The sequence below is a fragment of the Podarcis melisellensis genome, assembly GCF_964234715.1.
Source record: "Podarcis melisellensis genome assembly, chromosome: 8".
In the NCBI taxonomy this organism is placed as follows: Eukaryota; Metazoa; Chordata; class Lepidosauria; order Squamata; family Lacertidae; genus Podarcis; species Podarcis melisellensis.
The window spans coordinates 74,198,616-74,214,033 of NC_138540.1; the positions used below are offsets into that span (position 1 = coordinate 74,198,616).

At 43.8% G+C, this 15,418-nt stretch overlaps 2 protein-coding genes across 6 annotated transcripts in view; one reads left to right on the plus strand and one right to left on the minus strand.

Moving 5' to 3' along the window:
* The first annotated feature begins 2,315 nt into the window (after positions 1 to 2,315).
* On the plus strand, positions 2,316 to 7,879 carry HAMP (hepcidin antimicrobial peptide). The gene is made up of 3 exons (XM_081921044.1): positions 2,316 to 2,506; positions 6,088 to 6,156; positions 7,572 to 7,879. Exons 1-3 carry the CDS (start codon positions 2,429 to 2,431, stop codon positions 7,674 to 7,676), a joined length of 252 nt encoding a protein of 83 aa, XP_081777170.1. The 5' UTR covers positions 2,316 to 2,428; the 3' UTR covers positions 7,677 to 7,879.
* A 2,202-nt stretch (positions 7,880 to 10,081) lies between these two features.
* The window catches only part of LOC309375149 (B-cell receptor CD22-like), a 34,841-nt gene continuing 29,504 nt past the window's right edge, over positions 10,082 to 15,418 (minus strand). For 3 of the 5 annotated variants that reach the window (XM_081920679.1, XM_081920678.1, XM_081920677.1), the window contains exons 6-9: positions 14,998 to 15,288; positions 13,645 to 13,744; positions 12,367 to 12,550; positions 10,082 to 10,853 (exon numbers count right to left, since the gene is read on the minus strand). In XM_081920679.1, coding sequence (XP_081776805.1) covers positions 10,710 to 10,853; positions 12,367 to 12,550; positions 13,645 to 13,744; positions 14,998 to 15,288 — 719 coding nt within the window. In that variant the 3' untranslated portion in view covers positions 10,082 to 10,709. The remainder of the gene's footprint in view (positions 10,854 to 12,366; positions 12,551 to 13,644; positions 13,745 to 14,997; positions 15,289 to 15,418) is intronic. The other 2 variants (XM_081920681.1, XM_081920680.1) reach the window with 2 other exon arrangements.

Genomic DNA, 15,418 nt, shown 5'->3' on the forward strand with positions numbered 1-15,418 from the left:
TGTGCTGTATATGGTGACAATAATTAACAATATTATTAGCCAGCCGAAGCTGTAGTTGGTTATTTGGAGTTGCAAATTAAGTGCATGCTTCTCTATATCTTGATTGTTTTGCTTTTGTTTAGTGCAAAAGAGAACAGCAAAGTTGCCCTTTACTTTTCACTATAAACAGTAAGTCTTATTTATTAAATTGTAAGTTGTATTTTCTTCAGCACCTCAAAAAGACACAGACATTGCGGTTTTGGCAATCTGCAGATATATATAAATTTAACAAATGGAATGAGTAAGATTGTCAGTTAACTAGAATTCTTTAATCTGTTGACAAGTTTCAATTTATGAACTAGGCATCAAACTAACAGGACACATTTACAGAGGTTGTCTGAATAAGTAGGCTTGAAAGGGAAATTTTCTACCCATTTAAAATTTGCACAGTCGTGGGGTTCATATCCGACTTCTGAAATTTTGAGTGTTGGCCGATTTAGCATTTGAAATTCAGCACTTTGATTAATACCTTAAAAAGACAAAAGAAAAGCTTGCATGGGTGAATTCTAATGCAGTAAATTACTGGCTTACTAAACCCAATATTTGCTTCTTTTAAAAATAAAATAAAATTCATAATTGAGAATTTATTGCAGATTTATCTCCCCTCGTTACTATCTTTAGCTGTATTGGTGGTGGTAGTAGCAGCAGCAGAACCACAATTATAATTATCATTATTTTCTTTTTGTAAACTGTACTGAGAATATGATTGAGGGGCACTATAAAGCCAGTTATTAAAATATTAATAATTAATTGTTAGGAAGACTGAGGAGGGGGAGTGTAAAATGTGGATATGATGCAAACAAATGCAAGATGAGGTAATTTGCTTGGGAATGTTCCCCTGCAAATTCTGTTTGGCTCACAGGGATATCTTTGATGTGTAACATAAAACCTATGTGTTTTAATTCTCATTCTGACTGGATTTGAAACAACAGATTATTTGATTTCCAGTCCCTATAAATTCTGAGGGCTTTGCAACCTTTGGAACATGGACAAACTCAAAAACTCTGAAAGGATATGTGAACACACTATAGTTTTAAGTTTTCAATATAGCCATTTATTATTATTATTATTATTATTATTATTATTATTATTATTATTATTATTATTATTATTTTACTGTTTGCTGTTTTTAAAGATTTCCTCAGATTTTCCCATATCTGTTCAAATTTGCTGGGGTTTTGATACTTTTAATTAAATAGCTTTTACACTCATGTTTTGCACTTTCACTGTTATTTTTTTCCTTCACTGCCAGCTAATTGGTCATTTTCATTAGCTGAAAAAGTGGGGTGGTGGTGATTATTTATTTATTTATTTTAAACCCCTGTGATTCAAAATAGCAAACACATCAAATCCTTTGGTGGCACAAAATTATCCAGAAGTAAGTAAAGGTGCAGCAAATAATTTAAGAATGTCATTGTTCTCCTCTTTCTTTAATTTCTGAGAATTCACAGACCAATTGATAATTGTAGATGACGCTCAATGAATTGGACCCGACTTCACAATTGCACTGTAAGTCGGATCTTAAATAGATTGACACCAGCCGCTCGTTCATTGAGCCGAAATCAATTTGCATTGAAATCTGTCAAGGTGCACAGACTTCAGAAATCCGAATTCGAATTGTGTTCTTCCTATGTCTGTTATGGGCTCTGCCGTAGAACTAGGTTTTAGTGATCAGTAATGTCTTCCATTCTAAGTATTCCTCAGGAACTGTGCTCCCACCCTGTGGTGGTGATTGCCTTCCTGATTTGTTTCTTAAACCATTCTCCCCTTCTTTGAAACTTCCTCTGTTCGCAGATTGGAAGCGTGTTGCAAAACGTGGGGAAGTCATAATGCATAAGCTGCATTTTCCTATTTTTGGCTTCCAGGTTTTTGTTTTTTTAAATTAAAGGTAAAAACCCACCACAAAATTACAGTAAATCAGTTGTAATCCCCGGGGAAACCCCAGAAAGGATGGTAGATTAAAAGTTATGAAAGAATGTGTCAATCCTGTTGTTGTACATCAGACTTTATCCATTCAGTAGCTGCACATGCAGGCGTAAATAAGGATGTGAAGTGTCATGGAGCAACCTCGGGTTACATCAGTTAGGAAATTTGGCCCCCTCTTCCTCTGTGTGTGTGGAATATGAGTTTCTGATAAAATGTGATAAGCCTATTGACCTGTTTGCTCAAGACTTATCTCATCCAAACGTGTTCTTTCTTGGAACACAGGCGATTGGCTGATTCCAAGCTGAGGAGGGACTCTCTGGCATTATAAAAGTAACCCTCTTCTTTGCTTGGGAATAACACATTCTAGGCCTATCAGAGAGAGATCGTGACAGGCTGAGAGCGGGAAAAAGAGAGAGAAAAGTGATTGAAAAGAAAGGGACAGGACCCATCGCAAGAAAGGAAGATGAAACTGCAACTAGTCTGCGTGGTCTTCATTCTTCTCAGCGCTGCCACCAGAAACACTTGTGCCTTCAAACTTCAGGTGAGAATCACATTCTAAATTATGAGGCGGAATTTATGAGACGATCTTCCTAGTCAAGTTCATCTAATGGAACTTAGGAGGCTATAGGAAGTCATGGGACTTCATAGGAAGTCAGATTATTGAAACATCTGGCTAGGGAACATCTGCACTTGCTGGACATGTCTCTTCAAGGTTTTAGGCAGGAGACATTCCCAGTCCAGCTTGGACATGCCAAGGTTCGGACCTGAGACCATCTGCTTGCAAAGCAGATCCTCTGCCAATGGTCTTTTGGTGTCAGCCAGTTTTGTATCATATAACTGAGCAAAGGCCCCCTTAACTAGGATAGAGCAGTCTATTTGTGACCCTCGTCACTTTTACATGTGTTCACTCATAAATCCGTTCCAGCCTGTTTCCATATATCATCAGCATCTTATATTGTTAGGTTTTTTTTGTTTCTGTTTTAATCTTTCAAAATCTCTCTCTCTCTCTCTCTCTCTCTCTCTCTCTCTCTCTCTCTCTCTCTCTGTGTGTGTGTGTGTGGGATTGCTTTAAAAAGATATAAGCTGTAATTATTATTATTATTTTTAAAAAATCCTTAGGAAATTTCACATCTCAGTATTATGTTTTGGATGCATTTTCTCTTAAAATGTGCATTTTGGGGTTCTAAGGGACACGGGTGGTGCTGTGGGTTAAACCACAGAGCCTAGGATTTGCTGATCAGAAGGTCAGTGGTTTGAATCCCTGTGACGGGGTGAGCTCCTGTTGTTCGGTCCCTGCTCCTGCCAACCTAGCAGTTTGAAAGCACGTCAAAGTGCAAGTAGATAAATAGGTACCACTCTGGCGGGAAGGTAAATGGCGTTTCCGTGCGTTACTCTGGTTCGCCAGAAGTGCCTTAGTCATCCTGGCCACATGACCCAGAAGCTGTCTGCGGACAAATGCCAGCTCCCTTGGCCTATAGAGCGAGATGAGCGCGCAACCCCCAAGTCGGTCACAACTGAACCTAATGGTCAGGGGTCCCTTTTATGCACACTTACCCCATGAACTCAGTGGAACCTACCTGAGTAGATATGGATAGAATTGTGCTGTGAAAGTATTTTACTTGACAGTAAACATTTATTCCTGTGCATCATTTAAAAATACACTTTGGAGTTCTTTTTTCGAGCCAAGAACTATGAAATCTCACAGAAAGCTTCGTTCCGATCCACATATTAGTCTAGCGGTATGACTCAGTGGCGCATAGCTTCACAATTAATTGTTTTGAGTTGTGTTGGACTCCATGAACTTGCAAGCTGATGGAGCTACTCTTAGGCCAAGCAGGGATGCCAACTTGATTAAAATATATTTTTTTTGGGGGGGGGGAGGTAATCCCCACCCCGCATAATTGACCACAAGACAAGGTACATGCACACCATTTGAATGGCAATGCCCATCAGCTTTGTGGGGGGGCAGTCCTCAAAAATATTGGGGGGGGGCTGAAGGGACCTTGGCCCTTAGGAGTTGGCTCCTATGAGGCCAAGCATGGTGGCCACTTCGTGACAGATCTGGGGTGCCATGAAAGATAGCAAATTGTTACTTTGTTAGCATTACCCAGTGCTATTTTTTTCTAGAAAAAAGAGGTGCCTGAACTCACCATGAGCACCTCCCTTGTTATCTTAGAATGGCAATGGTGCCTACCTGAGAGGTGCCGGAACTGAGTTCTGGAGAGTTCCTGCCCTGCAGAGAGCTACAATTCACAGTTTTCTGGGAAGAGAGAGATTGATTGCTAACCCTCTCTGGGCACTGTAGCTCTGGGACAGGGACTGGGATGGGGTCTCCTAACAACTCTCAGCTACTGTTATAGACCTCAGATCCCAGGTTTCTTAGAAGGGAGCCAGCACTGCTGAAGTGGTGTAGTCATGCTTTAAAGGCATGCTGTGAATCTGGCCATGGCTGAACCAGGGTACTCACTATGTTGATACCAAGGGGAAGGCGCTGGCCACTCCATCTCAGAGCACCAAATGTCTTGGGCTGGCTTTGCTTGAAGATAGCCTCACTTCCCTCAGCTTTAGCAACTTATCTACAATAAACGGGGACTATAACTGGCTTTTGCAGGGTTTCGGCAAGGACTTCGGTTGTCCCTAGTCCTTGTTTTCTAAGAGCAGTCCCTGAACAATCACAATTCTCTCCTCCCCCCTCCCCCCCTTGCCTTTGAGGAAAACTTCATTTAGTTTTGTATTTTCAAGGCTGTTCCATATTCTCTAACTAGCCTTTCTCAACCTGTGGGTCCCCAGATGTTGTTGAACTACAACTCCCATCACCCCTAGCTAGCAAGGCCAGAGCTCAGGGATGATGGGAGTTGTAGTCCAACAACATCTGGGGACCCGCAGGTTGAGAACAGCTGCAAGCAGTGGTGCAGGAAGGTCCTTTCAGACTGTGGACTTAATGGCCCCTCTCTTTAGATGGAAATGGATATTTCGGAACATAGGGAGCTGCCTTACATGGAGTCAGACCATTGGGTCCATCTATCTCAGTATTGTGCACATTGACCAGCAGTGGCTTTCCAGGGATTCAGATAAGGGTCTCTCCCAGCCCTGGCAACAAGAGGGGGAGAAAGATCAAAGGGATAGGAGAGCTCCAGTGCTCATAATCAACTGTTGATCCAGCTCAGCTCTTCAGTTTCTTAGCTTTGACAAATCAGGGTCCTAAGAAATTGAATAGAGGGACATGTGTGGCGCTGTGGGTTAAACCACAGAGCCTAGGACTTGCTGATCAGAAGGTCAGCGGTTCGAATCCCCGTGACGGGGTGAGCTCCCGTTGCTCGGTCCCTGCTCCTGCCAACCTAGCAGTTCGAAAACACGTCATAGTGCAAGTAGATAAATAGGTACCACTCCGGCAGGAAGGTAAACGGTGTTTCCGTGCGCTGCTCTGGTTCTCCAGAAGTGGCTTAGTCATGCTGGCCACATGACCCAGAAGCTGTACGCCAGCTCCCTCGGCCAATAAAGCGAGATGAGCTCCACAACCCCAGAGTCGGTCATGGCTGGATACCTAATGGTCAGGGGCCCCTTTACCTTTAAGAAATTGAATGCTTTTGCAGCTCCCGGTGAAGGAAATTTCACTGAAACGCATTGAGTTGAATAAACAGTTGATTATCAGAAACATTATTTATCTTGGCTCCTTTTGGCTTCTCTCTCTCAGCCCTACCTGGAGACTCTAGGATTGAATCTGAGACATTCTGCCTGCAAAGCGGATGTTCTCCCACTGACCCACCGCAAAGAGAGAAGGGTGTTTATGAAACCTGATTCTAAACCAGGGTTTCCCAAACTTGGGTCTCCAGCTATTTTCGGACTACAAATCCCATCATCCCTGACCACTGGTCTTGCCAGCTAGGATGATGGGAGGTGTAGTCCAAAAAAAACCCAGCTGGAGGCCTAAGTTTGGGAAACCCTGGTCTAAACTTTCCTAACTGCGCCACTGTGTTGAGGGAGGGTGGGGAGAACAAGGAGGGAACCAGAGTTGAAAATGTGCCAAGTCTGGCTTTTCCCCAACCTGTGAAGTTTGGAAAGATTTCCCCCCTTCAGTAACAGATGAGCTAAAACAAATCCCCTCCTTCTTTCTCTTCACAGACAGATGTTGAGAAAGACCTCACGAGCTTGGATACGTACAAGACAGAGCCCAGGGCGAATACCGTTCAGGTGAGACCTATATCCCAGTGGTGCTTGTAATACTCCAATGTGAAGGCAAGGGGGCAGCATGGTGCAAGGAGAAATAGATGTCTCTCTCAGCACCACACTAAGATCCTTTGGCGTGCCAGGCTATATTCCTGAATCTTGCTTTAGAGTAATGCAGCCTCGAAGGAGAATGCAATTCTGGCTTCCCCTGCCCTTCCTTTTGTCCCCACTCCCCACTTAAATCCCTTAAAAACAAAACAAAAAAACAACATGCCCATTCAGAAGAGAGGTTCTCTGTATAGGCTCAGAAGCCTTCAGCTTGAGATACCTAGATTTAGTAAAATAAAATAAAATAAATTGTGGCAGTCCTACCTAATGACAGCCGATTAGGACCCTGAGAAGTCTAATTTGTCCTGGAATATAGAAAGCTCTCTTCTACTAGATCAGATCTGCCTGGCACACCAGGGTGTCAGGATGATCATTTTCTCGTGATCTTTTTTAACAAAAGATGCCAGTGGTTTGAATCAGGGATCTTCTGAGCTATGGCTCTTCTCTCAGGGCTTGTCCATCCTTCCTCAATCCCACACCTAGAAAGCCTATCAGGTTTTCAGTTTTCCCCTCTGCTTTCCCTTTCCTGAGAGAAAACAGTAGCAACTCTTAATTCCACTTGTTTCAATTACACTATCGGCATTACTGATTTATTTTTATTTATTTATGCTCCCATGTTTTACATTATCTGTTGTTTCGTATCCAAGCCTAGTTGTAAGCCCCGTTTTAACTGCATTTGGGCAAAAGGAGTATACAATCTGTACCTCTTTCCTTAATAAACAAAACCAGGCCAAGCCCGGCTCGCAAACTTTGGCCCAAAAAATGCCCATCATCCCTCTTCTGAAGTAAACATGAGTGACTATTAATTTCGTTCGTTTTAAATTGCACTAGTGACTAGACCATACCCTCTGACCTTTCTCTGATGAAAACAGGGATGTCCCATTCCATAATGATCATTTTACTATTTATAACCCCACACATCTGACTGGGTCGCCCCCAGCCACCCTGGGCAGCTTCCAACATATACAAAAACATAACAAAACATTTTTAAAAAAGGATTGCCTTCAGACAACTCTGGAGTCGAATAATAGCATACCCTCTGATATTTTTCCAATGAAAATAGGGACGTCCTAAGGAAAAGCGGGACATCCTGGGATCAAATCAGAAACCGGGACAGCTTCTCTAAATCAGGGATGTCCCTGGAAAATAGGGACATTTGGAGGGGCTGCTATAGGTCTTACTGGTTTATTTATTTATTATTATTTTACTTTATTTGTGCTTTGTATTCAAGCCTCATTGTGAGTCTCATTTTAAGCATATATGGGGAGGGCAGACTGCAAAACGAATAAATGAATCCGTTAATAATGGGCTCTTTCTTCTTGCCACTGCAGGCATTGCTACGGAGAGACAAGCGCTTCAACAGCCACTTCCCCACCTGCCGCTACTGCTGCAATTGCTGCAGAAACAAAGGATGTGGCATGTGCTGTTGGGCCTGAGGGCCAAGGATGACCGCCGGGCTGCTCCTCGTCTCAGCACCATACACACACCAGGCTCCCCAAACTTGCCCCCCACCCCGTACTGCTCCCTACCACCTTCAACAATTTTTTCCTTATTTATTAGTTTGGCACTATTTTTTTCGTTTGCTCACTTTTGTGTGCTCTCGTTTGTTACTGTTGGGAATTAAAGTGTTTTTACCTCATGACTGTCTGCGAGGTTTTTTTTACCTCACGAAGTGTTTGCGATTACTTTTTACCTCACAACTGCCATAGAGCTCTGCTGGCAAGGGAAGGTGGGAGTTTTAGTCTCAAGCGCATATGGGGAACATAATGTTGTTAAAGGCTTGTGTCCTCTGCAGTCCTCTGGTGGCAACTCTCCAGGGCTCCAGATAGACTCATCTAAATTGTTCTTATTTCTTCTTCTTCCTTATCTTCTACTGACTGATGCAAGCAATCTATGACCATAGCCTTCCTGATAGGTAGCCATCCGTTTTTTTGCTTTAAAAACCCCTCTAACCATGAATCTCCCAAGGATGGTTCTTTCATGGTCGAACAGCTAAAGCAGTCAGCAGGTCATTCCTAATGTTTAACCAAAATCCTCTTGTAAAGTGAACCCAGTGGCTGGGGTCCGGCCCTTCAGAGCATCAGAACATACACTTGCTCAATCACCTATATAAAAGCCCTTCAAATTTGTAGATGAGTATCACATCACCTCTTAATAATCCCTTCTCCAGGTTTTGGTCTCCAGTGTTTCAGCTCAGGATGCACATGTGATGAAGGCCGGTGTTAAACTAATGTGAGATTTCTGTGTGTTTGGATGAAGATATTTGTACAACTGGATTCTGCACATTACCCCAATTGCAGTGGACTAAGTTTGAACTTATGGGGGGGGGGGAATTGGGGGTTGCATACCCTCCAACATTTCTCCAATGAAAATAGGGATGCCCCATTCCATAATGAAAATTTTTACTATTTATGCCCCCCCCCCAACATCTTACTGGGTTGTCTTAGCCACTCTGGGCAGCTTCCAACATATATAAAAACAATAAAACATTAAACATTAAAAAAACCCTTCTTTATACAGGATTGCCTTCAGACAGCTGGGGGGGGGGGGAGAAACCTCCATAGCTGCCAACATTTCTCCATTGAAAATAGGGGCATCCTAAGGAAAAGTGGGACATTCCAGGATCAAATCAGAAATTGGAACAGTTTTTCTAAATCAGGGATGTCCTTGGAAAATAGGGAAAATAGGGATGGTCTGGGGTTGTACGTGTAGTGCTGCCTTTCTGTATATCATAGTATAGTATTGCGTGTGAAAATGTTTCAACACCCTAAAATGCTTCATAAATTTATGAATACAAGGGAGATGTAAGCATGAAAAACCCAAGTGGGGGAAAGGGGAATTTCATGCATAGAGGCCCAGAATAAGGCGTACTCAGACCAGTGGGGCTTCCAGGCTTCCAAATCTAAGGTCACCCTGGAGGAGGTGCACAGAAAGAAGACTGAAGGGGGGGGGTGTTTCTGTGTGCTCCAAAGGTTAACCATTCAGGAAAACTTTAAACACAAGGTACTTCGGTCTCAAGAGAACGGTGTGCAACTTTTGTTATGTACATTGCCACTTCATGGAAAAAACCACTTACCAAAACATTTGCCCATGTATACTTGCACAGAAAATAGCGGATCTTGCTGAAAGGCAAGACATGGAGATCTGCACTGATTGTTGCAATGCATTCCTTATTGTTGTTGTTGTTGTTGTTGTTATTGTATAATTATACGGTGGTACCTCGGGTTAAGAACTTAATTCATTCTGGAGGTCCGTTCTTAACCTGAAACTGTTCTTAACCTGAAGCACCACTTTAGCTAATGGGGCCTCCCGCTGCTGCTGCGCCACCGCTGTATGATTTCTGTTCTCATCCTGAAGCAAAGTTCTTAACCCGAGGTAATATTTCTGGGTTAGCCGAGTCTGTAACCTGAAGCGTATGTAACCTGAAGCGTATGTAACCCGAGGTACCACTGTAATATGATTGTATTATCCTAGAAGGAGCGTGGGGGTGATTATCAGAAAGAGACCGTGAACTTCTGAATTTTCCACTATGCTACTGCTGATGAGAGCAGTAGTTTTGGGAAAGTCCTGATGGCTCGGTCTAGAGGGGCCTGGAGGGTGACATTTGACCGGTGCTATGCAGTGGCAGAAAGGGAACTGCTTTATTTCTGACCGTCCTGTAGCTGTTCAGACAGGAGCCTGGTTGGGAAAGGAAACACAGCAACCCCTAATCTTCTGTGTGCTCGAAGAAGTCTTCCATTTAAGGCAGCCTCCCGCCGCCCCCGCTGAGAGATCTCCATGGCACCCTCCTTGCCACCCCACCCCCAAATTAATCACAGTAATAAAAGCCACAGATTCATGCTGAAAGTACAAAAATAGAGACATATACTTTGAAAGTCTTGACAGTAAAATCCACTGACACAATAGGCTCAGCACAGCAGGAAAGACCTCAGCCATAGAAAGAAAGAGACAGGATTAGAACAGCACAACCCTCCAAACACCCTTCAGTCTTGGAGAGGCTCAGTGCCATTAGCTATCCCTCTCGCAGCAAGAAATCCCAGGGGTGAGGATCAATAATACTTCCTCACAGAAAGGAGCCTCAGGGGGTAAGGTCATAAATATTCCCCCTCATGGACTGGGAACTGGGGTTCTACACCCAAGAACATATCCCTGGACACACACAAAAAGAGCAGGAAGTCCTGAGAGTTAATACTAGTATTTTGTTTTCCCTGCAGCAGGGAGTCCCGAGGGTTTATACTAACAATACTCCCCCAGGGAATTGTAGGAGGTAACCGTTGCATGGAGGGAGCCCCAGAAGATTTATTTGGGCGTACGAATTTGACACCATCCCTCCCTCCCCCCATGGCTCTCCTACTCGATCACCCCCATTGGTCTAGCTAGCATTACTTCTAGTTATTATACAAGCACTTGTTAAATAGAAAAAAAAGGAAAAGGAAAGCATTTGGACAAAAGTTCTCTCCTTCCTTGGGTCAGACATTGGAGTAGATCTGGTCGGTTCCAGAGGTGGGCTGCCAGTTGCCCAGGTTCCCGTAAAGTCCAGTCAGCTCACCGGCTGATACATTTTCATAATCTTCAGCCACCGCCATGGATTCGTAGGCCTTAGTGCTCAGATCCTAAAAAGAAAAAAGAGAAAGAAAGTTTTAGTCCACTCGAAGCACGTGGCTTCTCTTAAAGAAGCCTGGGAACTGTGGTTTACCCTTCTCATGGGGCTACAATTCCCAGCACCCATAACAAACTACCTTATATGGACATGACCCAGATGCTTGCATCGCATTCGGGAGGCTCGGAGGGCGGTGACAAGGAAGAGGGGCCTTTTTAGTTGTGGCTCCCCATTTGTGGAATGTGCTTCCCTCAGTGAGGGCGACCTGGTGCCTTTGTTGACATATGTTTTGGCACCAGGTAAAAACTTATCTCCCCACCTCCCTGTCCAGGCTTTCGATAGACTAAGATGGGTGCTGTTTAGTTATTAGTGTGTTGCCCAAGTGTCCTGTGGTAGGGTTGTTTTGATCTGTTTTCATGGTATGATGGTCTCAAAATAATAATAATAATAATAATAATAATAATAATAATAATAATAATACAATTGCTTTGGAGAAGCTGTATATTATCAGTGGCAGACCTACATTTGGGGGGCCCTGAACTGCCATGGGGGCCCCTTTGCAACCAGCAACAAGGCCTGGGAAACCTCTATTATCAGCAGTGGGGTTGTTCCACATCAGATCACCAAACCTTTACAACATGTGCACTACTGACTTCGGATCATTGAAATATATACAACAAGCCATCTCCTTTAACAAGATAGCTCAGTTAGTAGAGCATGAGACTCTTAATCTCAGAGTTGTGGGTTTGAACCCCACATCAGTCATTGCAGAGGGACAAGATCCCTTCCAACTCTAAAGGTAAGGTAAAGGACCCCTGGACAGTTAAGTCCAGTCAAAGGCGACTATGGGGTTGCGGCGCTCATCTCGCTTTGAGGCTGAGGCAGCCGGTGTTTGTCCACAGACAGCTTTCAAGTGGCCAGCATGACTAAACAGCTTCTGGTACAACGGAACACTGTGATGGAAACCAGAGCACACGGAAATGTCGTTTACCTTCCCGCCACAGATGTACCTATTTATTTACTTGCACTGGCTTGCTTTCAAACTGCTAGGTTGGCAGGAGCTGGGACAGAGGAATGGGAGCTCAGCCCATGGTGGGGATTTGAATTGCCAACCTTCTGATTGGCAAGCCCAAGAGGCTCAGTGGTTTAGACCACAGTGCCACCTGCATCCCTAACACTACAGTTCTATGATTCTATGAAAAAATAATAATCAATCTGAGTCATGCAACTCATATGGGGTCTCATAGTTTTTAAGCAATGTGGATGAAAGCAGCTTCTGGGGCTCCTCCAGAATTAGGAGCCCAAAGCTTAAGTTTCATTATAGAATTATAGAATTGGAAGGAACCCTGTGGATCATTTCATCCAATGCCCTGCAATGAAGGAATATGCAGCTGTCCCACATAGGGAGCAAACCGGCAACCTTGGCATTATCAGCCCCACACTCTAACCAACTGAGCTATCAGGCCTGAGCTAGCTTCACAGTAAATCCGCCCCTGAGTATTGTACAGCCCTGAGCCTTCCCCTACATTTTCAGCAGCTGGGCTCCCTCCTCCCTTCGACTTGCTGTACATGTTGAACTGCTCCTCTTTCTTCTTGGACCTGGAGGGCTTCTCTACTTTGAGCGATGTTTTCTGCTCTCCATTTTCATCTGTGACATACAGCGTAGGGTCTTCCTGCTCCTCATCTTCCTCTTTCTTCTGCCCCTTTTTTCTAGCGGCAGAAAGGCAGGAGGGAAAAGAAAGCCATGGTGTTATAAGTGGGGTGTAGGGATAAGGTTGTCAACCGATAGGATAAAATTCACAGCCTGTACTGCATTAAAATAAAATATGATGAAGATGGTTTATAGATGGTATATCACTCCAGTGAAATTAGCAAAAATGTATAAAGTATGTAATAAGTGTTGGAAATGTAAAGAAAAAGAGGGAACATTTTATCATATGTGGTGGGAGTGTAAAAAGGTGAGAGTCTTCTGGGAACTGATATATAATGAATTTTAAAAAATGATGAAATATACATTTGTTAAAAAACCAGAAGCTTTTTTGTTAGGAATGGTTGGAAATGAAATAAATAGAAAGGACCATAAATTATTTTTATATGCAGTATCAGCAGCAAGAATACTACTGGCCCAAAAATGGAAGCAGGAAGAATTACCATCGATAGAAGAATGGAGAATGAAATTAATGGTCTACGCAGAATTAGATAAACTAACAGGAAGGATCCGAAACCGACGAGATCACAAGTTTACCAAGGACTGGAGCAAATTTGTGGATTTGTGATACGCAAATAATGTTTGTGGGTTTACAGGAAGCTTTGTGAAGAAATAATATTAGAAACACTCTAAAAAAGGGAATAAGGGAATAGGTTTATTTAAAATAAAAGGCAATGTTAAATTTAGAATTGCGGATAGAAGATTAGAAAACGGAAGATTCGTGGATGAGCTGAAGGAAGTCAAAATTATGTATTTGTGATAATATTGAAAATGTATGTTTAAATCTTGTATTGGAAATTGAATAATTTTTTTTTTAAAGGTTGTCAACCTATAGCGGTGGGAGAATCTAGCACTGCTCATGGAAGATTGATGCAGGTGAAGCTTCCCCAGCCATGGGGAGCAACTGCTCATGTCTGCAGATCAGGTTTCTCTGAAAGGCGCAGGAGCATCAGCCCGTAAAAAAAGTTGGCAACCCTCCACAGTAATGGAGACAGGGGAGAGGGTGGGGGAAGAGGGTACATAAGCTGGTTTTTGCTAAATAATGAAAGCCAGCATCTACTTGCTAACAGTGTTGAGGATGAATCCAGCTGCTCACCTGCTCTTCGTCACCTTGTAGATCACCGTTCCCAGCAGGGAGAAGAAGAGGAGGCCCCCAACGGCACCCCCAGAGGCCATGAGCAGGAGGGTGGTGTCCCCTGCAAAAAGAGACAGTGAAACCTGATGGCTGTCCTTTGCAAAGAGGCCGTCCGCATGCGGATGAGATGCAAGGTCCCTTCTAGCAGTCAGCTGACTGGCAGAAATCCAGGTGGTACCTTCTCCATGACAGCTTCACCTGTTAGATGCTAAGCCTGCCTGAAAGGTCAGCATCAGACCCTAGTATTCTTGGCCATCAGCCAAGCCCCCCAAGTCACTGGTGGTGCCTGCCTTCAGTCCTCCATCCCTTTTTGGTCCAGGATTCCAAAATGTGTCCGCTGACTTGATTTAGCTATCCTTCTAATTTCCCACAATTCCTCTGGCTTACTGCCACTCTGAGGCATTGTGGGGAATAAAATGAGTGTCTAGACCAGGGGCAGTCAACCTTTTTATACCTACCGCTCACTACTGCATCTTTCTTGATGGTAAAATTTCCTCACTGCCCACCAGTGCTTGATAGAAGGAGGATTCAGCTTGTGCTGCAGAACCCCCTACCGCCCACCAAGAATCCTGAAACGCCCACTAGTGGGCAGTAGGGACCAGGCTGACAACCTAGAGCACAGAGCACTGTCATTTCAGAAGTGCAGCAGTTGGGTGAGGGTGGGGAAAGGTCTGGATCTTGACCGTAGCATGGAGAAAGTGTTTTATAACCCTCCTCTGATATGGATTGTTCCCCACATCCCCAGCTCCTGTGTCTCCCGTTCAGTAAATCAAACAGCTATGAAGCAAAGGCCCAAACCCATCACATGTAGTTCACATGTGGTGAATCTACTTAATTCGCACATCTTGAAACCATGTACTGTAACCCTTCCAAAATTCGCATTCTTCTGACTTTTTCAATGTAGTACTCCAAACAAGTAATGTGAGTTAAATTGCATATACTAGTTAAGCGGGGAAAATGCATTGTATGAGGGAAATTTGCTTTCAAAAATGTGCACACTGGGAGAGATTCATACTAATTCACACTGATGTATCCTCATACCAACTTTTTAAATATAATTGTGAACTGATGTGGAGAACTGAATATTGGAAAAATAAGAAACTGAGAGAAACCCAAAGTGACAGATTTGTCCTCATGTCTCATGGAGATAATTTATTTTGCATGCAGAAGATCCCAGGTTCAGCCAGCATCTCCATATAGTGCTGAGAGCTGCTGCCAGCCAGAGCTGACAATATTGAGCCAATGGTCTCACTTGGTTTAAGACAGCTTCCTATGCTCCCAGATACCTCTTATTAGCACTTAGACCTTACTTACCTGCCTGGATGGTGGGTAGTGTGATTTGGCTTGGCCCGTGTTGGTTGGTAGCTGTGCAAGACACGTTGGTGAGGCTGGAGGTGGGGCCTGTCAATATCCCAATGATGGCCTGTCCCCAGGAGACTGAGGCTGCCTGCAGCTCAGAGCTGTTGAACTCCCCAGGAACGGTACGGTTTGGTAGGCGCCACTCGATTTCGGGTAAGGGGTTTCCCTCGGCTATGCAGTAACACGTTACTATTTCTCCAGTCCGTGACAAGGTGCAGTTCCCTTGAGGCAGGATCACTGGCTTATCTGCAAGGATGGCAGAGGGATGTTTTAAAACTAGAACAACCAGACGTCACAGTGTGTGTTCCCATGGTCCAAGCTGCTACACTTCCAAAAGCTTAAAGGGTCTTAAAATGTGCACTTAATGCAGCCTTGC

Bases quoted from the DNA above. Each gene is read 5' to 3' on its own strand.
- HAMP (XM_081921044.1), top strand. From the start codon at position 2,429: ATGAAACTGCAACTAGTCTGCGTGGTCTTCATTCTTCTCAGCGCTGCC. The intron at 2,507-6,087 runs GTGAGAATCACA...TTCTCTTCACAG, and splicing joins CTTGTGCCTTCAAACTTCAG to ACAGATGTTGAGAAAGACCT. The intron at 6,157-7,571 runs GTGAGACCTATA...TTGCCACTGCAG, and splicing joins CCAGGGCGAATACCGTTCAG to GCATTGCTACGGAGAGACAA.